The sequence below is a fragment of the Hippopotamus amphibius genome, chromosome 6 (genome assembly GCF_030028045.1).
Source record: "Hippopotamus amphibius kiboko isolate mHipAmp2 chromosome 6, mHipAmp2.hap2, whole genome shotgun sequence".
Lineage (NCBI taxonomy): Eukaryota > Metazoa > Chordata > Mammalia > Artiodactyla > Hippopotamidae > Hippopotamus > Hippopotamus amphibius.
The window spans coordinates 55,415,464-55,442,500 of record NC_080191.1 but is presented as its reverse complement, the minus strand read 5'-3'; the positions used below and the strand labels follow the sequence as shown (position 1 = coordinate 55,442,500).

Below are 27,037 nucleotides of genomic sequence, written 5' to 3'. Positions count from 1 at the left end.
GAAGTGAGTGAGTTTGATAACAAGAACAGTTGAAATGGCCATCAGAAGATGTGGCTTCTTTTGACTCTGCCATGAGCCACCCAGGGGACCTTGGCTGGTGCAATTAATAAAGACTTACTGAGGATCATGGAAGTCTGTTCATTGGAGGGAACATAAAGGCAAATAAGATCTGGTTCCTGCCCACAAGAAGTTCATGAGCTGGAAGGGAAGATAAGACATACACTCGTAACTTATAGGTGGCAGGAGGAGAATAAGAGAAGTAGAAACCAAGCCCAGTGAGAACTCAGACAAAGGAAAGACTACTTTCTGGCTCAAGAGGAGAGAGTTTGAAGGAAGGTTTTCTGGAAGAGTGACATTTGAAGTGAGCCTTAAAGAAGGTCCCAAGATTCTGACAAGGAATCCTAAAGGTACAGGGCCTTTCAGAAGCAGTGGAAGAAAATCTTGAAAAGTGAAGTCAAGTTCATGGCTCTCAGGCTGAAGTCAGGGCCCAGGTGTTTTTAGCCTGAACAAGAGCTCACTGGGCTCACTTAATCCCCAAAACTTGCTTTTGGACTCACAGCCTCCTCATTATATCATTGGACTGGCTCTGCAGGTATTTGTGTCTGTGACACTTGCAACAGGGATTCATAATTATCAAGATAAGAAGTCTAGACAGTACTTTCTAAAGAAGGGAGAGAGACGGCGAAAGTTAAGTCAGGAAGCATCAGGATCACAGCTGTGCCTTAGAAAGAAGTCTCTGGCAGCCCTGTGGGGAAGAGGGCCGGTGGCCGAGAAAAACAGGGGTGGAGAGGCAAGCCTCTGGGGAGGGCTGACTTGGATGTGTGCTAGGGGAGGAATGGAGACAAAGGGGAGGTGTGGATTTCAGAAACAGGACAGGAAGGCCTTGACAGTTAACTGCATAGTCTGGTGCAGGGGGGAGAGAGGAATCCACGGCTAATTTGAACTTGACAGCTTCAGTGTCTAGGTGAATGTTGATGCCACTAATAGGAAAAAAGAAAAGGAACAAACATGATGAGGAAGATTATGTATTCAGTGAGGGCTATTGTGAGTCTGAAGAGCTTATAGGATGTTGAAATAGGAAAACCTAGAGTAGTGGTTCTCAACCAGGGACAGTTCTGTGCCTCCCTTCCCACACACAGGGGACATTTAGAAATATCTGAAGACATTTGGGGTTGTCATCTCTGGGGAAAGGGATGCTGCTACAAGAGCGTCTAGTAGGTTGAGTCCAGGGATGCTGTTAAACATCCTAAAATACACAAGACAGTCCCACAAGAGAGAGTAATCCAACCGAAAATGTCAATAGTGCAGAAGTTGAGAAATCCTGCTCGAGAGGTAGTAGGAACTTCATATCTGGAATTTTAGAAAGTAGGCACAGAGACGAGAACTGTTAGTCACTCACACTGCAGTGAGAGACGTGGGAGAAAATTAACTACAGTGAGAGTGTGTGGAAAAGAAAGGCAGGTAGTTGAGTTGATAAAATCCTACACAATAACACCTCGTTGGCAAAATGAGTTCATCAGGGTGAGGTGATGTCACAAACCCTTTCGTATCTAAAATGCAATGACTGAAGATTGCTCTCAGAAGTGTGTACCTAAGAAAATAAACATGGACAAGTTAGTAAATCATGAAACAGATCACTTTCATCATGAATGTCCCCCAAATCCTAAACCCTGAAGACACCTTCCAGTCTGTCATGGAGAAACATTGCATGTGGTCTATGATTTTCATCTGCAGATTTATTATAACTTGATCACGGAACAACATAACTGTAATAGAAGAAAAAATTTAAAAGCAGAAGAAGAAAAAGGAGGAGGAGAAACAGAAGGAGGAGGAGGACATAGGCAAAGAAGAAGAAAAGAGGAAAGCAAAGGAAAACAGGAGAAAAGAGGTAGAAGGGAAAAATGACAATACAAGAGAAACAAGGGAAGGGAAGGGAAAGGAAAGGAAGGAGAGAGAAGGGAAGAAGCACTGTAGAGACATCCTCTAAAAGGCGGACAAGTACCATGTGAGGTCAGTTCTACAGAACCAGACCAGTGGCCATTCTCGATCAGTCCCCAAAACTGTGATATGGGACTATATTCCACAGAAAGAAAAAGCTGCTTCTTGATCAGCATCATCACTGTTTTTCAAAAGCTATAATAACAGAAAATGACGAAACAGTAACCAATACATATGCAATTCTCTAGTATTTAAATAAATAAAAGTTGCCAAAACTCTGTTCCAGGGGGCTTAGCAGGTGTAGGGAAGGAGGCCAGAGCAGGACAGGAGTTGGGGAGGCAGTGTGGCACTTGGAAAGGAAGGAATGTACAAAGCTGCATCACGTACAACCTGGCAACCTTGGACTGATGAGCAGAGGCAAAAAAAGTCTGCAAGAAACAAATAGAAGATGGATCTTTCCCATTCAAATGGTTATGGCGTCCATAAAGTCAGGGTATACCTGGAAACAAAAGGTCACAGCAGCAGACCAAAGATGGCATGAATGATGAGGAGAGTGTGAAGGACGTGTGCACAGAGCAGGAGCCAACATGAGTGAGCCAGAGCTAGACAGATCTGGAATTGCAATCCTGGCTCCACCATCAGCTAGCTCAGTGCTCTTCGCAAGTAGCAGAATGTCTCTGAAACTCAGCTTCCTTTCTGGTAAAACGTGAATGATAAGGCTTCCCAGGAGTGCTGTGATGATGAAATGAGATCATGTATATAAAGCATGCAGCACAGCAGCTGGTGCTGGGTAGGGACTCTGTCAGTGGTAGCTGCTGTTAAATAATGTCTAAATTTGATTCTTCTAAGTGACAACTGAATAAGAAAGAACAATAGGACTCACATTCCAAGTCAACCCAAATAGAATACATGAAATAAGGTAGCACATTTGAAAATTGAAATCTTCATTTTCTAAAACAAGCAAGTTAACTTTTATGAATTCATAAATTCTGAAGTGGCCTTCAGAACTCTGGTCAAATTTCCTCATTTACTGACAGCAAAATTGGAAAAGGAAATGAAAAGACAATTGTGGTTTGTATGTACATGAGCCAAAAAAAGATTTTAATTAAAGGAAAGTTATTCATCATTTTATTATATAACACAAGATGAAGAAGTTAGAAAACTACAGCTCATAATTTTGTAAATATACATATTTACAAAAATATACAATTTTGTAAATATACATGTGTATATATTGATACATACATATATGTTTCTATAAATATACACACACATATACAATATACATGTATATTTTAGAAGTGATAGAGCTAATCTGGGGAGACATCAGGTAGACAGTTATCCTCACCTTTCTGTGAACTCGACTACCCTACATCACCCAAATTCACCCATTTGTAAACACTGATGATGAAGTTCTTGGAAGCTTCATGGAATGCTGAATAAAGGAGCTTCAGGATCAAACTGGTGATTATCAAGAATGTGCTTCCCCCAAGCCACAACCAGTTTACTTACCTGTCCAAGAGCAAGTTAGGAGCAAACAGGAGCTTCCCTGGGTGCTCCATGGAGCGCCAGACAAGACCAATCATGAGAATCTCCAGCCAGGCACATTCCAGAAGGTGAACCTGATCATGGAGGGTCAGATCCACAAATCCTGAAACAAGACAAGAAAACCCTGCTGACTCAACTGAAAAGTAATGCTGGTGAAATGAATACAACCAGGGACTTGAAGTGGTAGGGGCTGTTTTTATTAGATGGAAAAGCATAAAATAGAAGCACACTTAATAGGACAGTCAGTAGCTATTTTTTAAACCTAGGCTATCAATGAACTTTACTGTGGCATTTTCTTAGTGTCTTAGTGTCACATCTACAAAAATACACTAACTGATGCAACCCACTCAGCTTTCTGTGAAGTTCTGAACTTAGTGTTAAAATGTGTATGCTTTGGGGACTTCCCTGGTGGTCCAGTGGTTAAGACTCTGTGCTCCCAATGCAGAGAACACAGGTTTGATCCCTGGTCAGGGAACTAAGATCCCATAAGCCGCATGCCACAGTGCCCAGCCAAAAAATTTTTTTAAAAATGTGTATGCTTTTTACTTAGACATTTCTAATAGCCCTAATAGTGTGATCATTACATTTTGTCTCTGTTTCCGTTGAAGATATTTAGGTGCAAGACATTTAAATGACTTGCCCTAAGCCAAATAGGAACTGGAGCACAGGCAGGACCAAAGTCACTAAACTTCTACTTTTCGCTCTACCCACGCTCTTTTTTTTCACACCATGTAAAAGAAAGACTAATACAATAGAATATGTAAATAAATCACTTGGGAGAGAATAAGTCAGATGAATAAAAGTGACAGTATTATCACTTCTGGTCATAAACACTAAAAAGTAACCTTGTTCTCCAGTGGCTTATTAGGAGAGTAAAGCTTTTTCCAATCATCACAACAATATGGTGGGTACTTAATAGTAATAATAATAATATGCAGAAGAAAGAGGAGGAGGAGGAGGAAGAGGGGGGAAAGATGAGGGAGATCAATTTACTGAGCCTTTACTATAGGTTAGAAACAATGCTAAGTACTTTCCATACCAATTTTTTAAAGTATTTATTAATACAATAATTCTCTGAGGTAGGACCTCATGGGGATATCATTTTACAGATAAGGAAACAGATGTTCAGAGAGCTTATATATTTGTTAAAGTCAGAGATGGGAATACACTCTCCAGAACCTATGACCTTGACCACAAGTGACACTACTTCTTCTGCGCTGCAATTAATTACAGACTTTGGATCAAGTGACTAAATAAATCTAACCACACAAATTAAGACATGCCAGAGTGACAGGGGCGTTGCATAAACAAGATGTCCATAAAGTTTGCTGCTTTCCAAATCAGTTCCGTGTTCTTTTTTCCTGAAATATCCCATCACATTTCTTTCCTCTCTCTCTCTGCCCTCAACCCTTTGTTCTCTCTTATCTATGAGACTGGGTCCAGGAATCCCAATTTTTTTTTGTCCTTTTCTTTATTTTTTTCTCACTAATATTACACTTTTATTAGTTATCTATACTTGTATTTACTTAAAAGTCAAAATGTAAGTTTATTTTCCTGAAGCAGGAGTATTGATGGTTTGCCTACTGAATGTTTCTTCTTGGGGGTGTTGATTAAAGAATCAACATTAAACAATTAGCTCACCATTTCTTATATACATAAGTGCCATCTTTCATGTAATCCATACCACCAAATAGATGATGATCCACATAGAGAAACCCAAGCTAGAGAAAGACCTCAGAGTGTAAGCCCCCTCTAGCCACCATCCCATAATCAAGCCTCATCAATTCTATCTTTGAAGTAACGATAAAATGCTTTTTCTTCTTTCTATATTTCCACCATTACTACTTTTACTTAATTCCCCAAGATCTCTCACCTTTTTGCCTGACTTCTTTAACTCAGCATAATTATTTTGAGACTTATCTATGTCGTTGCATGTATACATAGTTGATTCTTTTTACTGCTGAGTGGTATTCCACTGTGTGGATATAGCCAATAAATAAATACACTTTGCTTATCCTTTTATTGGATATTTGGTTTCTTTACTTTGGGCTATTACAAGTAAAGTTGCCATGAGCAATCTATGCACAATTTTTTGTATGGACACATGTTTTCATTTTTCCTGGGCAAATATTTGTGTACTACGGCTGGACTACATGGTAGGTGTGTGATAGGTATATGTTTATCTTTTTAAGAAACTGCTAAACTATCTTCAAAAGTGCTTATTTCATTTTACAACCCAAACAGCAATAGATGAGAGTACAAGTTACTCCACATCTTTAGCCAATACCTGGTATGGTCAGTCTTTTTCATTTTAGACATTCTAGTAGATGTACAGAGGTATCACACTGGCTCTGTGATTTTACTTTGCATTTCCCTAATGACTAATGATATTGAGCATCTTTTCACATGCTTCTAACAGATCGTTATCCTCCACGATATTCACGTTAATTATGCATGTATCTGTACATCCTGTAGATTATGTGCTCATTAGAAGCACAAAATGCATAATTCTATCAAATTCTGCTTTTTTTAAAGTCTAAATTGATTGCACCTTCTGCTACATCACTCAGCCATGCCAAGGCCAATCACAGGGTAGTATTTATCAGAGTAAGTGTCTTCCCACTGGAAAGAGTGGGTTTCACTCACAGAAAGCAGGACTTGCAACTGGAGAGAAAATGGGCAGTTCTGTTCATAAGAAAAACTAAAGGATTAAAAAACAGTGACTGGGTTTCAGGACTCCTGGGAAGAAAAAGAAACAGGCATCCATACACCCTGCTACTATTTACCTACAGCATGCATTGAGTGAAAATGGACTAGCCTTGCTCTGGAAGAAGCACTGCCTGAGGCAGCAAAAGTTGGCTACTTTCTCAGTAGCCAGTGTCTAATGGGATAAACCAACTCCTGCGAGCAGCGCTTAAAAGGAAAGCTCACAGGGAAGTTTTAATTCTTTAAGATCTCACCCCAATTTTTCGGGTAAAGTCTCATAATAGCAATATAAACTAACCCTATAAATCAAAGTCACTTTCAGAAATGTTAACATTCGAAAGGTACTTTCCTCTCATGACATTCCCTGTTTGTTTGGGGAAAATGTAATCACGTGATAATGTCACCCATAATGAAAGCTACACCGTGTTATTCAATACCCTCCATAAGCCCCAAACAATCACACAGGACGAGATTTAGGGGGCTATCTCGCGAGAGAACTGCAGCCATATAACCAATCAGTTTTGGAAAACCAAAGGAGCGTTTTCTGGTAGCAACCTTACATATTAAACTGAATCATACTTTTTAATTCTCACTTCAAAACTTCAGTGCTATTTAAGTCGGACAGTTTTAGTGGTCTTTGAGGAGCCTCAGAAGCTCACCATAACCATTTGTACCACAGAAGTCCGGTGATTATGAAATCTGTCTGAAGTATGTCTATGAGTAATAGTTTTCAGTCTGAGTCCAGCAGAATTGCTGGGTCCTTCTGTTGAAATGATGTAGATCTCTCAAAAAGAAATGATTTAATTATCTTTCCCAGCTGTGCATATTGCCTGCAGACAAGGGTTATTGTGTCTCTTGCAAAGTGTCCTCTGCAAGTTCCTGGGGCAGAGCTGCAGGGAGTGTGCAAAGACTGTCAATTAACCTTCTCAATGAACGTGAGGGCCCCCAAAGGAAGTTATTGGATGCAGTGTCTCCTTTCTTCCAATAGACTGATCTCAATATTATTTTAATCACACAGGAACTAAATGCTCTCTTGGTGTAGAACAAATGTCATTGAATACTCTCAAATTCATATCCAGCGAAGAAAAATAATGCAATAAACCCCAAACAAAATTATATTGGGCCAACTATCTATAGACATCAAGTTTCAATCCTTTGGCTTATTTTCCTTATAAACAGGAAGAATAATCTAATATGCAACTTCACCTGAATCTGCATTCATAACTTAGAGACATCCGACAATGTCATTCTCGAACACTTGAAAGTGTCACCAATATGAAGGTGGGAGCTAGTGGCATCTATGGGATATGAATAGAGGCATCAGTGACAGATCTTCTTACAGGTGACACTTGTGATTCACCCCCCCCATCACCTGGGGACTCTTAGTGACAGTGGCAAGGGGTCTGCGGGGCTGTGGAATCCATACCAGTGGGACAGAATGCATGCCTGAAAAGTACTAACAATAGTTAATTGAGACCAAGTGAAGTCAGATGCAAGGAAATCTCACTTTATAAAATAAAATTTTAAAAGAAAGCGAACATGGGCCTTTTTCTCTAGTCTGTACTTACAGGTCTGGTAATAGAGTATCCAGACATAGGATATACTGGAAACAGACAGAAATGCTTTCACGTCCTGTTCCGCACCTGCTACATGGGCAGGGAGCTGAAGAAGTTGAGGGAGCCCTCTTTCAGAGAAAGAGACTCTCTCTGTACAGACAACCAGCTTGTTATTTCCGGCCTCATCACCAAGTAAAGATATTCCTGCCGTATTTCTTGCTTACAAGGTAGATGTTTTTCCTCCAAGATTTTTAACTGGGTTTTGACTGTGAAAAGAGCTCATGGAATGTCTTCACCCCTCCCTTGGGCCTCATGAGATCCTAAGCCCTCTTCCCCACTCTGCTAGGGACTGCCATGCAAATTCCTTAATTTGCCTTGGCACACAGGAGATACTTAAAGCCTTACCCACACTTACTGGGTGTGGCAAGATATTGCAAAGTGTGCCGAAAGCCTGAGGCAAAATGACTAATATAATATGAACATTTGCTAAGTTCTGCACTGCTGCTGAGTAAAAGATAAACCTGAGTGGCTCTTCAGTAGAGGCATGAGAAAAAATGAGTGCTACAGTAATTATATTTATTTCCATGGGATACAACCTATACAGTTGCAGAGCAAAGTAGAATCTCTGGGAAGAAAAAAGCAACTTTTTCCTGGGGAGCAGTTGTCTCAAAACTAGAAGCCAGGTGGTTGGTTTCGTGAGTAAATCCACTGGAAAAAATATTAGTTTCCTGACCTTCAAAAAATTAATCATGTTCTCAGTCATATGATGACCCCAATGTTCTCCAAAATGTCAGTTATAAAACTGCCCATTGCATTCTTTCTGTATTGCCTTAACTCAATGAAAGATTTAAATAATCTATCTCTTGCGCTTGATGCCAAAATAAAATAAGGTTTAAAAAAAAAGAAAGAACATAATGGAACATGAGATTATAGCACAAAACAGTTACAAACTGAATGAAACTTGGGATTTCTGGGTGAAAACCTACAGAACAGACAGTATCAGAAGAAACGAGATCCCAGTGCAAATACTAAGCAGTCTCCACATTCTCCGTTCTGTATTTTTTTTTCTTTTTCTCAAGACGATAGTAACTTAATGCAATAACATGAACCATGTACTCCATGGTAGAGTTGACTATTACCTCCCCAATCCAAATAAAATTTTGGATTCTCCTTTATATGCAGGCTCATTCTAGAATGACCCATTGGAACTGTGATTCTCATTTTATAACATTTTAAGATGTCACCGTAACATACACTCATTGAAAAATTCTTTTCAAAGAAATAAGTTAATCCATTTAAATAAATAGTCATGTACCACTCTTACCAAGTATGTACCACTGTTATAAAATAAAATCAATGGTAATAGAGTATCACTTGCTTACACATACTGAATCATAGTGCAAGAACATGGGTCTCCTACCGAGCCTGCCCCACATCACATCCCCATGTGTATTCTGGCCTTCCTCCACTACAATAAAAGGAAGGGTGCCCAGGCCCTCTCTGGCACAATTATCACCTACCCAAAGCCTTTATGCAAACACCGTACTAAATACCAAGCAGACACTTTCCAGAGGCTACAATATATTCTCATCGTCAGGCACGGTTATTAGGTATTTTCAAGTCACTTCCCAAAATGGGACTTTTCAGAAGGTACACATCTTCCCTCCTCCCCCAACAGAATGAGGAGCACAGAAACAATTAAAAGAGTATGAACTGAAAAGTCACGTAGACCTGGACGGAAATTCCAGGCCCACAGCCAGTTGCTTAAGGTCTCTGAAAGCTCTTCCCATCCGTAAAATAACCACTTAGGGTTACAGTAAAAATTAAGGAGTTAGCAAATGTCTCAGGGTACCAGAGTGCCTACTCAATGAACATTTGTTCTCTTCCCTACTTCATCCCGACAAGCTGAAATTTCTGTCCAGTAGAGGGGAAGACTACTATTGCAAAGCACCAGGAGAAATATTTGGTTTTAAAATACTGTAGATTTAGAACTTCAGACTTAATGTGGGCACTTTGTGTTTGTCCTAAATCATGACATCAGTTGTGTTTTCTGATTATTTTTTTCTTTTTATTTATATGTAAAAAATAACCTAATAAAAAGGATAAAAGACTTCCTGTTCAAACTGTTCTTACAAAACAATATTTTCATGATTTAAAAGTGGAGAGAACAAGAGCATGTGGATTATATTTCTCCTAAAATACATAAGTGAAAAAATGAAAAAAGAAAGCACGCTTTGGGTTTTATTATATTCAAAGCATTTCAAGATGTTTAGCAAATCCAGAATGCAGCTATCTTCATGCACTCCCAATCTAAATGGCCAATGGTTTTCTATTGAACTCAGCAGACCTCCATTCTGTCTTTGCTGCTCCTTCTTTGCCTTGGGGTAGAGAGAATGAATCTTACTCTGCAGTGACTATCTGCCTCGGGAAATAAAGTGATGTCCTCAAGGAAATGCTAAGCAATAAAAACCAGTGGTAAGTGAAGAACTGAATGTGACAAAGTTGATATTTTCAAGTATGTCACATTTAGCACAGTTGACCAGCGAAATTAATTTGAATGAAGATTGAAGAATTCAGTCCAGAGGTTTTAAAATAAACAAGGTAATGCCTTTAAAATTACTGGTGCATCCTTCAAACACCCCTTACTCACATGACCATATGTTGAAAGAATTACAGATGTTGAATGTCATGATATCTATATAAATCCATGAACTTTCCAATCTTGACTCTGCAGCCTGACAAGGGTGCCATGTTTTAATTGACACTATATGATGGAGACACTATGACATCATTACTAATTCCTTCAGAACAGTGCAGCAGAGCTTAACACATCTTACTCTGTGAATTATTTTCACATATACAGATTCGAAAGTGGAGTTTCTATGTCACATCCAAAAGAAAAACCAACAGTGTTGTCTGCAATTATTCTACTTCTTCCCTGTTTTTATCTAAATGAAAGAGAAGCAACAGAGAGCTTGCTTGGAAGGACCTGAGATATTTCCCAGACATCTCTCTAACAATGCATACATGAGGGATAAACTAAATGCAGAAGACTGTCTTCTGAAAAGGTCTTAGGTAGAATGAGTAGGTTACTCACCGAGAAAGGATATCCAAAGACAAAACTGGATTCAAGTTTGCTCAACGGTTATTTGGTTTTAAACCCCCTCCCAGAATGAAATTCAAGGAACCACACTCCTTGTAATGCTCCTTTGAAAAATTATTAGACTTTCCCACAAAAGTGTATTCACACTCTACCTCAAAATTTTTCTAGAAGTTTTTCCTTGCTTTAGACATCAGACCACATTTATTGCTTAGTCATCATACGTGTCTCTGGAGATGCATCTGTGTGTGTGATCTACTGCAGTGACGTTTTACTCAACAAGCTGTATTTGATTATGTTTACACATCTATGTATAGGACCGGAAAAAAAAAGTGTATGGAAATAAATTACCTCTAATCTAGAGAGGTAACTGTATAACTTCTTTGATTAGAAAGAAAAATGGAGCTATATTGCAAAAGCACCTCAAGATTTTAAGGTTAGAATTATATATTGTACCATATCTAAAGTAATTATAATACAAAGAAGAAAATTATTCTTGACTTTAAATATTAACTTCATAAACTATTTCCCTTAACCTTTATTTAGCGATTTAGTTTCCCACACATCTTTAAATGGCTAGACATGTATTTTATTTTTCAAAGGTTGGATATATCTTAATTCTGATCACAGCATGTGTGAACTTGTGAAATGCTATCTTCCTTTAAAAAATTATGTTCTCAGTTTTCATAGTGAGTGGATATAAGAAAATGTCATTGTTTCTTTGGTAAAGTGGATATAAGAAAATGTCATTGTTTCTTTGGTAAAGGGGTAAATGCAGGTACTGAGAGGCAACCCACATGTAAGCATTCATTTATTTGGAAAATTTCTTTCCAAATTTAGGAATAAGAAAAGGTTTTCCTCTCCTAAAGAATCAATGTGCTTCTTTTTGTTGGAAAATAAGAACAACAGAGTTTACTACAGACTGCAAGAAGCCCTACCATCAAGAAGCACAGACATTAATACAATGTTCAAAAGCAGTAATCATTTTTCCTGTGTCCTGGGAAAATCATTGCCTGACTCCAGCTTTTTCTGACCTCACTTTTGACTGTACTATTCAATTACCAGGCACCTCATATCAGACTTTGCAAAGTAGATAAAGGAATAAACCATTAAAATATGTATATTTGTTTTCACGCACATAATTATTCTTTTTTTCCCCTCCTTTTAACAATGAGTAAGGTATGTGATGACAGATAAAGAAGTAGTTTGTCAGGAGAAAAGAATTATTCTCACAACTATATCTGACTCCAGAAAGAAAAATAAGTCAAGACTTTCAGATACGAGGATCATACTTGGGGATCAGAAAAAATGTCCGTCAGAGAAAACAAAGCAGATGGCAACACTACCTTGTTACCAACCCCATCTGTATTACATTCGGAGCCTTGGTTCATGAAGAGATGGTTGTCATGACAATAAGCATTTGAGAAGAGTTCTGGAGAAGCCGATGGATTTAAGAGCGTCTCCTAGCTTCCCAATTTTCCAAACACACACAAAATTCCCATCCCCCTCATCCTCCAAATAAACAATTCTATTATTCCTTGTATTGGCTACAATTATCCTATATTGCTGTTATAAAATTTTGCACTCTCTCATGTCAAAATCCTCCTTGGAGGGACAGAACAACTCTTAACTCTGATACAGCACAGCTTGAAAGTAAACTGGTCTTTTATTTTTATTCAGCAAAGCAATTGTATTAACTACAGCTTAATTTTTTTTTCCCTTCCAAGCTCAGAAAGAAATCAATTTCAGCTTAAATGAGAAAGGGGCAAAAAGTAGAAGAAATTATTTTCCAGTTTCTGAGCATAGATGGCAAACTAAAGAAGGAAAAAAATTAATAAACTATAAAGTACTTAAGACTGTCCTTTGACATGCTTGTCAAATGGACAGGAAGGCCAGCAGTGCGGAGCGATTCTGAGTTTCGGGATAAAGAGCACGGGCTGGCTGCGTTTAAAAGTCAACAAGCACTTGTACCTTGGACCATACATTTTTTTCCTGTCTACCTCAAAGCAGACCTACAGAAGCATTTCAAATACTATTGTCATCAGTCTGAGTTTTCTGGATAACTGTGCGCTCCCAGTGAACACTACAAATGTCATCAACACAAAGACTGAGGGGGAAGCAAACAATCTCCTTTTTTAGAGCAAGTCCCCCAAACAAATGAAAAATGATGACTTACTCCTCCCTCCACCCAGCTCAAGTCCCTCAATGAAACCAAAATTGATGACTATCTTGTAGTTTTAGAGAGTGTTTACACACACACACACACACACACACGATTTAAAAGCTAAAGGAACACCTGTTGTTGCCAATTACCCAAGCACATCTAGTAATAGAATGAACTAGGAGGAAAAAAAAAAAAAAGAGGCTTATTGTCCCTTTGCTTTAGTTAAATTTAGGTTAAAATGGGAGCTTTGCAAGCCAAAATCACCAAGAAGTAATAGAAATGCTGAGTATCAAATCACATAATGACACCTCTACTGAGAAATCGGAGGACAAGATACAGAACTCCATACCAAGAGGAGGCAGGACTGCAAATCTGGGGATGGTGGAGACTTGAGGGTCTCACACACACATGGGGGATTTATTTAGAAAAGGTTGCTCCCTCTCTTTTGGTCTTCCCATAGTGCCTCACTTCCCACATTCTTTCCATTATCTTACACAAATTTCAGCCTGAGCAAGCAACAAAAGGAAGGAGAAAAAACTATTTCAGCCTATTCCACCCCAGATCTGAAGTCACTGAACACTGCCCTTATATACACCATTGTTGAGAACCCATAACGAGATTAGAAAGTCAGAGACTAGATTTCTTTCATCCGTGGTAGATCCTTTTACAAGCAGAGTAGTTCTTGCCAGGCCATTAAATAGCCACGCTAAAAATAAAGTGGGTAACTAAGCAAACCTAAAAGAGAGATTCTCTAAATGCCAATTACCTTCAAAGCAAGAGCTATTCCATTTTTTCGCTAACGCAACATGGCCCATGGCTTGGTATTGGGTTCCATCAATAATGCTGACTGCCTAAGGTTTACAACAGGAACTACAACAGTATTTCCTAATACAAGGAGAGTGTAGCTGTGTTAGTTTTGTAGGGCTGCCATAATAAACTACCACAAACTGGGTGGCTTAAAGAAAAACAAGAAGCAAGAGTTCTGGAAGCTAAAAGTCTGAAATCAAAGTTTCAGCAGGGCCATGCTCTCTCTGAAGACCCCAAGGCAGAATCTGTTCCATGCCTTTCTCTTAGCTTTTGGTGTCGTGTACAACCCTTAACATTCTTTGTTGTAGATACATCATTCCAATCTCTCCTCCATCATCACATGGTTTTCTCTGTGTGTCTCTGTGTCTCTTCTCTTTTTATAAGGATGCCAGTCGTATGAGACACTAATCAAGTACGACCCCATCTAAACTTGAGTGTATCTGTGAAGACTAGTTTCAAATAAGGTCATATTCACAGGTGTTGAGGGGTTAGGACTTCAACATATCTTTTGGGGGGATGCAGTTCAACCCATAACAATAAGAAACTGTAAACATTTTACCTCTGACATGGTCATATTCAATATTCACCAAATATTTCTTGAGCATACCCAATATATATAAACCTGGCATGAGGCTGGGTACTATGGGTACAGAGATGGGACTATGTTCTCATTCTCAAAAAGCTTCTAGTCTATAGGGGAAGCAAAGAACATGAACATATGATAATAATGACAGGTGTTGAGTGCTGAAATATAGAAAAATATCTGTGGAGTGGGCACCTTAATCTCTGAGCCTGGAACAAAGGTTATTCCTTGGGCTACTGCATATGCTTTCCCCTCTTCCCAGAATACTCTTCTAAGGACTTCAGAGCTTACGGCATCAAGGTCAAGTTCTTATTCCTAGGGTAGCTCTTATCTGTGTGAGTGCCTATTTGCACATTAGCATCACTCACCAGAATGGAAACAGATTGAGCACAGGGACTATGTCTGGATGACATTATACCTGCAATACCTGCAATGCCTGGCTGAGCAAAGGCCCTTAATAAACATTTCTCAAATGAATAGGGTTGGGAGGAAGGTAAGTTAATGAATGAGATGATGAGTGTAAGTGAATTATCTTCTGGTAGTAGGTACAGCAATTTGAAGGAATTCTTGTAAGAAGGTATCCAGTTTCTCTGGGATGAAGGAAGGGAGCTCCTCTCTTGGAGGGGAGAAGGAGGTGATAGGTAGGGTGTTAGAGTAGCAAAGGCAGGAGTTGAAATAGCCACTGTGGGAATAGGAAGTAAGCAAGAATGAGAGGAAGAGAGAGAGAGAGAGAGACAGAGATAGAGAGAAAGGGAGAGAGAACACGCTAAAGAGGCAAGAAGGGTATTTGGAAAACTTAGCTGTTAGACCCTCCAATCTCTAAAAATAGGTGTAAATATGATCACAGATTAAAATAGGAATGTATCTTTCCTTTTAGCTCAGAGATTATCCTTTTGAGTATAGCATTGCTTGTATTAAAAATTCAATAAAATCTATGCATAAATCCAACGTTTTAAGGAGCACGACATGAAATTTAAATACCCAATCCCACCATGAAAAAAAAATCAACAGTACTCAGAAATACAGTATTCTTTGGAATATTTAAAAGCATAAATTAGTTACAGAAAAATTAATTTCTTCACTATTTTGAACACCTACCATGTGTCGGGCCCAATACTGATGTTATGGACAAAAATTTTTAATATGTCTTGGTCTCTGACATCAAAGTTAAAGGAAAAGACAGTCCAGTTCTAAGAAAGATTGTAATCACTACTATATATAAAATAGATAAACAACAAGGACATACTGGGAACTATAGTCAATATCTGGTAACAACCTATAATGGAAAAGAATCTGAAAAAGGATACATATATATATTCATATATATGTATATATTTATAACTGGATTACTTTGCTGTACACCTGAAACTAATACCACATTGTAAATTAACTATACCTCAATTAAAAGTTGTCAAAAAAATAAAATGAAATATAAAAGAGTGTAAAGTACTAACACCACGTTGGGGGACTGTCCAAGGCTCACGAGATGCACAGGACCGGCAGCTAATCCAGAGTGGCAAGACTTCCTCATATTTCTGACCCGAGTCTTGATGGCATCCTTGATGGAAAGGGAGGCAAAGCTACAGAGGGACCAGAGATAATGGCATATTCCTGAAACTGTCCCTAGACCAGACAGGCAAGAGAGGGGGGCGTGGTCAGAAACGGGGCTGGAGAAGGAAGCCTGGGCCAGGTGGTGCCACAGAGCTTAGGCTTCCCCCTGAGGCAAAGAGGGGTCACTGGAGGATTTTAAAGATAGGAGTATTCACTAGGGCAACTAGTTAAGACTTCATTCCACTAGAAGAATAAACCGAAAGAGACCCACTGATGAGATATTAAGGAAGGTGAATGAAAAGAATTTAGCAACTGATGAGATGAAAAGAGGAAGAAGGAGCCCAGGATCTCCCGAGTGTCTGGATGGTGGAGCTGGCCATTGTGATGGGCAGACAGAAGGAAAAGGAGGTTCACGGGCGAAGGCAGTGAGCACCAGGTGGAACATATTTAGTCTAAGCTTCATATAGCGCAATCATGTGAACAAATCTAGTGGATTGCTGAAAGAAGGGTCTGAGGCTGAGAAGCCTGGTGCAGACTGAAATCACAGATTTGGGTTTTATTAAGAACTAGATGAGAATTGAAATCATGGGATTGGTGGTATCAATTAGAAGGGGTGTGCAAAGAAAAAAAGAGACCAGGATGTCATGAAAAATGCCAGTGCATCAAAACAATAACCATTTTCCCCCATACTGAAAACGACTTGGTAACAAAAAAAAAAGAAAAAGAAAAATACAGCATGGGGCTGGCATATGCTTTCCTTTCTTTGTACTCACTATGTCCAAGGTTGTTAAACAGATGTCCAGAAAGGGAAAAATAAACATCTGTTATTTACTGATTTAAAAAAAAAAAAACTGTGGCCATGTTTGTGACTTTTTTATTAAAATACTTTCAATAATAAGAATTCAAAAAATGGCATAAAATACATTGCTTTCTGATCATTGCTGGCTGGGATGCAACACTTCCATCCACATTCTCACATTAGGAGATGAGCATAAAAAGATCACATGTGTTCTTTTTCTTTAATCCCAAGGGGATCCTGAGGGCAGACAGAGTCCCAGCCTCAAGGAGTTGGCTGCAGCTGTGTTCTCCCTCCCCCAGGACCCTGGGAAGGTCCACTTAAGTGGCAAATGCAGCCTCTGCCTGTGCAATGATATCACCTCATGTCTCCCAGCAGACTTTGCACGAGCTTCCTCTTTGGGGAGAAGCTGGATGGCCTGACTGTGCTGAGGGTGCCAGCCTTGGAGCCGCCCACTGCTCGTCCCAGAGGGGAGCGGCAGAAATGATGGGATGGTTTTTTATTTTACAAACCTCGCAAGTAAGGTATCAACCTGGAATGAAATTTGAGGAAAATGAAACTCAAAATTGCTCTGTCCATTTTGAATTCTTGGAACTAAAAATATTTTGAACATAATTTTTATTCTTATAGAGAAGCTGTCTTTATTTTTACAAATTAAAATTAAACGGAATATCCATGCCCACTCATTTTGGATTAGTCAGTTTTCCAACCTATATTCCACCATCATAAACCCAAAAGAAAGGATTTCTTTTTTTTTTCTTTTCTCTTCCTACCACCTATGAAGCAGATAGGACCTCCAGGGCACAATGGGCTGAAACTCATCATCACACTTTCTACTTTGTCTGTGTCAAGGTCAGCTTCTCAAATCAGCTTCCAATCCACAAAGAGGAGTTAAGTCAGATTTGGAGATGGGCATGAAGTGGCTCTTTTGATTCCAAGAATTTGTGTTTATCATTATAAACCTGGCTTACATTTCATAGTGAAAATATAATGTGTCTTTAAGACCATAAAGTCTCATGTTCTAAGTATTTCAGAACACAAATGAGGACATCATGAGATCACTAAAAAAACAAAACCCTTCCTCCACATCTTTCCCTCACCACCACACACAAACCAATGGCACATGCACCAAATTAGAGGCAAGCTTTATGACTATTTAGCAAGGCAGAGGAGTAGATAACTTTCCTTGGATACAAAGACATACAGGGGCTTCCCTGGTGGCACAGTGGTTGAGAATCTGCCTGCCAGTGCAGGGGACATGGGTTCGATCCCTGGGCAGGAACGATCCCACATGCTGAGGAGCAACTAAGCCCATGCACCACCACTAATGAGCCTGTGCTCTAGAGCCCGTGCACCACAATTACTGAAGCCTGTGAGCCTAGAGACTGTGCTCCACAACAAGAGAAGCCACTGCAATGAGAAACCCACACACCACAAGGAAGAGTAGCCCCCTGCTCACCACACCTAGAGAAAGCCCATGCACAGCAACAAAGACCCAACACAGCCAAAAATAAAATAAATGATGAAATATATCTTTAAAAAAAAAACCAAAAACCAAAAAAAATCCAAAGACCATACAGATGCCATCACTTAAAATGACATATTTTTATTCTGTCTCATGATGACAAGACTAGTGATGGTGCTAGAAGAGAATGAGCTTATTCCAGGAACTCCTGATTGGACTCTGGTTTGCTCAGGCAATGATAGAGCAAAGAAAAGCATGAGCAGAATTACTGATACTTTACAGGAAGATCTAATTATGTTTCACATTTATACAAAGAGAAAAATATTTGTTGGCTACCTTCTTAGAGTACTGTGTTTCTCAATAGGATTTTTAATTTTTCCAGTGTAGAATGAGATATTATGAAGATGCTATATGTGATGGGCGGGACAATGGCCTTTGCTGAGTTCAGCTTTGCCACTTCCTAGTGATGTAACCTTGGATGAATTATTTCATCCCTGATGCCTAGCACAATGTCTGCTCCTAATGTATGTTCCATGAATATTTTTTAAATAAATGAATTGCTCTGGGCTTCAGCTACTTCACCTACAAAATGGGAATGATAACAATATCCCTGAGGTATGTTGTGGTGAAAACTAAAATGTATCACATTGCCTGGAAAATACTGGTAGTTGACAAATAAATGGTAGCTATCATTTCTTTAGTTCCTTTTTAGTGATAAAAAGTACCAAGAATATTATGACAAATTTTCTTCTCACATCCTGGCCATGAGTTTCATCATCTAAAATTTGTAGGTTGAAATACATTTATGACAGGATTCTTAAACATTTTGCTCAATTTGGAAGTCTGAAGAGGTCTATGGATCCTTCTCAGAATAGAGTTGCAGAGGCATAAAAGAAGATATTTTAAAAATCACAAAATAAAACCAAGTATACTGAAATTCAGTTTTTTTTAAAGATCTCTGTGTGTCCAAGGACCCCAGGTTAAGAACCCCTGGTAGGGGAAGGATAGAAGTCAATGACTTCCCAGATAATCAGAGGCTGCTGGTAATTTCATGCATATCACATTACAACAGGGAAATCCTCTTTCATCTGCTACTTTTCTTGGAATGCTCTCAAAACATTATTGAAGAGCAATGAGAATATTGTTAACTATTGGAATGCTTTGTGCATATGAGACAGAGATCTAGGGGGAAAAAAAGAAGGTTGTAACACAGACCTAGTAAAAAAACAACTGCTATTTAAGAGCATGTACAGGAGTTGGTGTTAATGACTCACGTTCAATGACTCACCTCAAAAGCTATTAAGGGAAATCGTTTGTATTCTTACTTAAATAAAAAATGCGACAATTCCTCAGGATTTGAAGAGTCCAGGTAAATGGCAGGTCTTAAAGTAGATAATTTAATGAATCATACAATGACTTTGAGATATCAAAAAAACATTTTATTTACTTTAATGAGATAGCAAAATCTATTAATAAAAAGTTATACATGAAATAGACAGGCAAAACCTCAAAAATACCTTCTTCGCAACTTTCACATCTCTTATAAAGATGTTTCAGTTGTGTGAGGTTTTCTCCAAACATAAATGGCCAGCTGAGAACTGGCCGGGAGAACAAGGTCACCTACTTAGTCATTAACTTTGACACCACCATTATGAGGGGTGGCCAGAATGGGTGAGGTAGGAATTGGCCACCCAGTCGACTTTGAAGAACTTCTATGTATTCTGTCAGAGGCATCTTAGACACCAATAAAAGTCAAATTTTAGGACTAGAAATTGATAGCAAGGCCAAATCGTCTGAAACACATGCAGGTGTGTGAAAGGATTCTGCTTTAGATAGAATAGAATGTGAAGAATACCTAAACTTCAGAATATAAGCTTGCAGGAAGAAAACATTTCTTAGTCATAAAAACATGAAGAATCCTTGATCTTAGGAGAATTGATTATACTTGGTTAAGTAGACCAATGATATCATCTTTATCTAAAGTTTGCAATATTGTACAAGATTAATGACATGCTTACAAAAAATGTAATTGATTGACTGAAAAATGTTTCTGATCCTTTCTCTCATCCTTTCCTCAGCCTAGAAAATACTACCCCTCCAATGCATGGACTTACTGGAGAGGAAGATGCAGGCTCACTCATCTTTGCTTTCCCCAAAGAACCCAGAACGGTGCTTTTCACGAAACTAATATTCAAAAAGATTCAAGTGAATGTTTGCAAAGATTTAGGAATGAATAGAAAAAAAATTAATGCTGATTTTATTGGCAACTATAATTTTTTTATATAAATTTATTTAGTTAGTTATTGGCTGTGTTGGGTCTTCTTTGTTGCTGCATGCGGGCCTTCTCTAGTTGTGGCAAGGGCGGGAGCTGGGGGCTACTCTTTGTCGTGGTGCACAGACTTCTCATTGCCATGAGATGTCTCTTGTTGCGGAGCATGAGCTCTAGGCGAGTGGGCTTCAGCGGCACATGGACTCAATAGTTGTGGCTCATGGGCTTAGCTGCTCCGCAGCATGTGGGATCTTCCTGGAGCAAGGATCAAACCTGTGTCCCCAGCATTGGCAGGTGGATTCTTAACCACTGCGCCACCTAGGAAGCCCAGCAACTAAAATATCTTAATGGCAGAGTCTGCTAGGCTAGGCTTCATCATCTTTATGGCTATGTGTAAATGTCACATTTACACATACATTCTACCTAGCCATTTACCATCTCCCCAATTGGAATGATTCAGAGAAATAACAACGATAAAGATAAGAGATAAAGGATAGTCTTAATTACACAGAAAATATAAAAGCAATACATCTAAAAGTAAATAATCTTCTTAATAACCAAATCCTAGCAAATACTAAGAAGGGCTGGGATCCCCTCATCACTTCTGGAAGACTTCAGGAACACCTCCAAATGCTCTTTCCCTCCCCTTGCTTCTCAGTGGCCTGTTTTCTAATCTTTACAGGATGGTGGCATCTCTAAAGCTTTTTCATTCCCTTTTCTTTTATTTCTATGTTTTTCTCTTCTGCCACTCAATCCAATGGAATTTTAGCAAAGTGAACTCGATTTAAATTTTGAACTCTAACAAAAATCTCAAATCACTTTTGTCCTGCTAAAAGCACAGTCAGTGTCAAGAAAGAGGCAGAAAGTGGAACGATGGTTTGTTGAAAAATAACTTAGATTCCTGGATCTATCAGCTTCCAGCAATCATAGCTATTCTGCACATTACTTCTCAGGAGGTATTTTTCTCCTGATGCACCAGTATTAGCAGTGATAATGGGTTATACTTGTCCATTTGAAGTCCTAACAGGTATAATGTTAACCCTCTGGGATACTTTGTGTCCTCTGTCTCATTTTGCAACAATGAGATTGAGATTGAAAAAAAAACAACAAAAAAAACACCCTTTTGGGGGATCAGAGTGTAAAAGCATTCTAAGTTTGCTATGGTTGCTACCAAAAAAAAAAAAAAATCATGTAATTTGAGCACAACTGTTTGGGTCTGCAGTTATCTAACATCTCAATTTCTATTTCTTGAATGGGCTACCACAGATCCTTTCATTTACCAGCTGATTGGTAAATTATATGTTAACTGAATAGACAAAAAATAAATAAGTATATTATGAGAAAATTCAGAAGCCATATATACATCAATACTGATTTCCCCAAAGAATGATCAAATTTAGTCTTATCAGCTATGGTTGGGCAAAACAAGCAAAACAATAAACAGTGCGATGCTCTTCACATTGTCTTTTTGTTTCATTTTGCCATTTTGTTCTTCTTTTGGCCAGGACAAGGAAGGGCATTTATATAGGGAGAGATAGTACCTACTTATGAAAGATTCTTATTTGCCCATTTTGTCAGCTGGGATCAAATATTAGAATAATACCCTTCAAGGGGCTGAAAACCTTCTTGTCACTCAGATCTCCTTTGTCTTTAATAGGGAGTGATTGGCTTCTCACCTGTCTGAAATGATCCAAAGATCAGCTTCTCTGTACTTTACTACAACTGTGACACTCGGAGATTTGCTCCGGAAAACCAATACAACAAAAATGTGATTCCCTCAAATATTTCTTGAAGACCTGTTATGATCGAGGCATATGTTAGGGACTGAAATTTGTGCACTTTATTTTGTATATTGGGGTAGACCCCAAAGTTTCTAATTTTGCCTTTTATGTACATGCTTATTACTCAATTGCTATAAATTAAATAATCTATAAAGAGCTATCTATTAACATGGTCTCATAGTATCAAAATGAGACACTACAAGAGTTGGCACCCAATCCTGAGGCACAACCTACAAACTTAAAGAGTTTCTGAGGAGAGGAAAAGCAGCAGAGAACAGGGGTACTAAGGCAGAGGGGTTTGGTGCAGCCCATCAGACACGATGGAGACATAAATGAAAACATCATGACACAAATGAAGACAGTGGAGCAGAGGAGGCAACATGGAAACCACACAAGTAGAGACTTGCATCTGGGCACAAGAGTAACACATCTAGGTGACTTCACTGGCTAAAGCAGAAAGGGAAAATAAAGTTGAGAGTGTAGGCAGAGTGGAGTCAAATTGGGGACTATTTCAACACTGTGCAGAGAAGTTTGAATGTGATTCTGTGGTAACCACTGTGGTAACCACAGCAGGTGGTCATGAAGCCCCTGTTTTTTATAGGCAAATGACATTTTTTCAAAACATACTATAAGGACTAATAAAATGAGCTGTTTATGAAAAGATATGAATATTTCTGATAGGCAAGTTCTTTCCTCAAAGGAAACTGCTGTAGAGGTAGATAATATTCAGTGTGACATAGCTGTGAGTATTTAAGAAGGTGATTCCTGGAATATCGACTCATCCACTTCATAGTGGAGAAACTTTGAGCATGCTACTTAACATTTCCATGCCTCAGTTTCTTAATCTGAAATAAAAGAATAAAAAAAAGCACCTTCCCCATAGGGTTGCCATGATGAGGAAATGAGCCAATAAATATGAAGTGCTTAGAACAGTACCCGGTGCCTGGTACCATTCATTAAGTGGTAGCTTATTAATGGTAATAGTACTCATTATGATTTAAGATGAGAGAATAAGTTTGGCATATAAGTATTTTTGCTGCTAAGGTACTCCGTTTCTCCTAAAATTTTTGTCATTTAAGTGAAATAAATGCAATAAACTAATAGTACTAAATCAGTTTTTGAAGATTTGACCAAAAAAGTATAACTGGAAATTAATACATTTAGAATTTCAACGTTGAACTTTAAAATGTTCTCATCAAATATTAGACATACATTTTAAGTCATAATCTTACGTCATTTCCCATTTGAAATTTTTCTTAATTATGAGTTTATGCTCCTGGAGGAATTGCTTACAATTCTATTTTGTGTCTCCCAGCTACTTTCTGGCACATGAGTGCTCAATAAATCTTGGATGGATGGATGGATGGATGGATGGATCAACGATGGATCGATGGATAGATGGATCGATCAGTGGATGGATGGATGGATCAATGGGTGGGGAAGAAAGACAAGCAGTTTGACCAGTAAAGTAATTTGTTTTTCAAGCATGGGAAGTCAAAAGTGCTTTGATGGATTCAGGAGTTTGGGATCCAGAGCTATCACCCCTGTTCCTAAGGGCTGACTTTCACGCAGATGGTCACTTTCAGAACATAGAAGGCGATGCATGAGTTCGGAGTATACGCACCACCTGTTCTTGCTCCACTTGTGTCTCCTCTAAACAAGATCCCACGCTGAGGTTTGTGAAACACTGAAGGTATGTGAGGGCATGCAAAGGGTCTAAAGTTTTCTTCTTAGCATTTGGGAAAATGACATTACTTATATACTATTTATAAAGATTGATTTTAAGTCAAGGTAAGAAACCTGCCTTGGGAAGTGGGGAAATTGATTCTTTCAGTGATAAAGTCTCAAATGAAAGTACCCCAAACAAAAATGGGCAGACTTAACTAATCTCTCTCCTGTTCTCCCTCTCTCCCTCTCTCTCTCTCTCTCTTACTCTCTCTCTCTTAATGAGCACCTCTCTCTTGGTGGCAAAGATTTTTTATAATGTGATTTACTAGAATTTCCTGCTACCTGTTACAATGTGCTTTATTGCATAAAAAGAAAGAAACAAGAAAGCATCTTTACTTACTTTGAGATCGTTTCTGGGACTCACTTTTTTTTTTTTTAATTTTATTTATTTATTTATTATTTTTGGGGGGGTACACCAAGTTCAATCATCTGTATTTATACACATATCCCCGTATTCCCTCCCTCCCTCGACTCCCCCCCCACCCTCCCTCGAGCCCCCCCATCCTCCCCATCCCAGTCCTCTAAGGCATCTTCCATCCTTGAGTTGAACTCCCTTTGTTATACAACAACTTCCCACTGGCTATCTATTTTACAGTTGGTAGTATATATATGTCTGTGCTACTCTCTCGCTTCGTCTCAGCTTCCCCTTCACCCCCCACCCCCTCCCAAACCTCGAGTTCTCCCGTTGGACTCACTTTTGATGAAGGGCTTTTGATCCTGCCCACTGTCACACATGGAGTAACAAGTGGGAGAGGGTTTGTCACCCACAGGTCCTGGGTCAGCAGCATGAGGAGTGGGTTAGGACTTCAGCAGGCCCTTGTGCTTTGATTTGGCTTTATTGGGAAGACTCTTTTGCAACTTAACTGAACAAGTTTTTATTGAGTATATATGTGCCTAGGGTTGCTTGTGCTCATCCATCCAACCATCCACACATCCATGCATCCATCCAAGATTTATTGAGCACTTATGTGCCTGAAAGTAGCTAGGAGACACTGAAGAGAACTGTACACAATTCTTTCAGGAGCATAAACTCATAATTAAGAAAAATGAGAATCCTTCCCTGTAGGAAAGATGGGCAGGCAGCTACTCTGACCTATCTTCTTCCTGAAGTAACCTGCTAGACAAAACAGACCCAAGCGCATGCATATGATATACATGAATATGCACACAAGCACACACACTCACACACAGGCACACACATGCACAACACATGCACGCGCACATGTGCACACGTGTGCACACGTGCACACACATGTGCGCACACACATGCACACACACTTGTGCATGAAACAAAATTGAAGGGTGGAGAGAGAGGAAGGAAGCAGGAATAGAACAAATGATCGATATTCTTAATCTGCCACAGCAGGAAGTCAGGACTTTCTGCTTGCTGTGAGAGACACAGGCAAATCATTTACAATATGGCCATAGCCACTAGGAGAACTGGTAAATTAGTGAAGGATTGAAGAGAAGGCAAGAAGGGACTCTTACACTTTAAAAAATTTAATACCCACATGCACATTAATTTTTTGCCTTTTCTGTTATACCTAATGAAGTTTTCAAAAATAGGTTTTCTAAAAATAACTAGTTAGTCCACAAAACATGCAATATACCTATTTAAATTCACTTTTAATCATAGAAATAATAACTGCAAATAGTAACCCAGCAAGGCTCAGATTATTACAACCAAGAGTGGACAACAGGTACTGAATCAGACTGTTTACTCAAGCATGGCTAGAGTTTAACAACAGAAGTAAAAATAACCTTGTGTAAAAGCTTCTGCATTGGTACATAGAGTTGCCATAACTGCTGACTTTAGCCTAGCTCCAAATGCCAAAACTGATTACCAAATTTAGTATTTCTAGTGTTTTGGTTCCCAAATTGAATCCTACTTGGATATTTTAATTCCTCATGGTTGGGTTTGAATGTCACTTCAACACACATTTCTCAGAAGATAAGAGAGTTAGTTGTATTACTGATGGGAAGTAGCCTTATTAAAGATGTTCAGTGAGAAAACAGATATATGGATTAGATTCTAGGAAAAGCTTCCTATAGCTATAAGGATTATGAGATGCTAAAAACATAATCAGGGATGGCAGAGAAAGTCTCCTTTACTGAATATTTTAAGGAGTAGACAATTATCAGGTAGAAAATAGTCTTTCTTGAAAATCTTTCTAGATATACTAGGCTGTTTTTGGCTGTTTTGTTTTGGTTTGTTTCTTTTTTTCTTTTTCTTTGGCCTACTCTTAAGGGAGAGTTGGTGAAAACAAAGCAACAGGCAAAATCTACACAGAGTCAATTGTTGGGAGTTTACTTGATCCTTACTAGGGACTCAGAATTGCAAAATAAGCGACATGCTGATGACTCAGGGTCTTAGCTAGCATCAGAAATAAGTCATCTGAATCTAAATCATCTTCTATTTGTCTCAAGGACAGGTCCAACATCCCAGACAGGTGACAGAATAGCAACCCCTCCCACCACTGCCCCAGGTATTCAAGTAAAAGAGCCAAAGACAGGAATGAGATTTCGCCCAACCCAGCAGTTGACAGTTGAAATGCCAATAAGCAAATGCCTGCTAGTATCTAGATGCCACAGGAAAACTTCAGTACGGGCCATGCCAACCACAAGCAATAACAAAACAATAACAACAACAAAACAAAAAGCAGCTTTTTTCACTGAAAATGAATAAGTAAATTTACTTACAGCTCAAAAAAGTCTTATTCACAAGGAAATCTTGAAGGTGACAAGCTAGAAATCTGTGCTACAGAAGCAAAGGCATTTTGGCACCCATATCCTCAAGATGACACCCATATCCACCTCTTTGAAAAACAGGCCCATGAATCATAGTTAGACTCTAAGCTACTAAAGCTCAGGGATCTTGTCTATCTAACTGAAGCCCCAACACCTGGCCCCTGCATCTCACATAATGTGTGTTCAATAAACACTGTTAAATGATTAAATGAGCCTACTATTGCTACTTCACATGCTTCCAAGAGATCAAATCGAAGTGTTTTCCTTCTTCCTCTCTCCTTGGTAAGTTTCTATTGG

The 27,037-nt window shown here is 38.9% G+C and overlaps 1 protein-coding gene across 6 annotated transcripts in view; it reads right to left on the bottom strand.

Annotated features, from left to right (window-relative positions):
* The window catches only part of ESR1 (estrogen receptor 1), a 357,503-nt gene that overhangs the window by 68,020 nt on the left and 262,446 nt on the right, over nt 1-27,037 (bottom strand). For all 6 annotated transcript variants that reach the window (XM_057738591.1, XM_057738593.1, XM_057738590.1 and 3 more), the window contains one exon: nt 3,451-3,589. In XM_057738591.1, the coding sequence (XP_057594574.1) occupies nt 3,451-3,589 (139 nt within the window). The remainder of the gene's footprint in view (nt 1-3,450; nt 3,590-27,037) is intronic.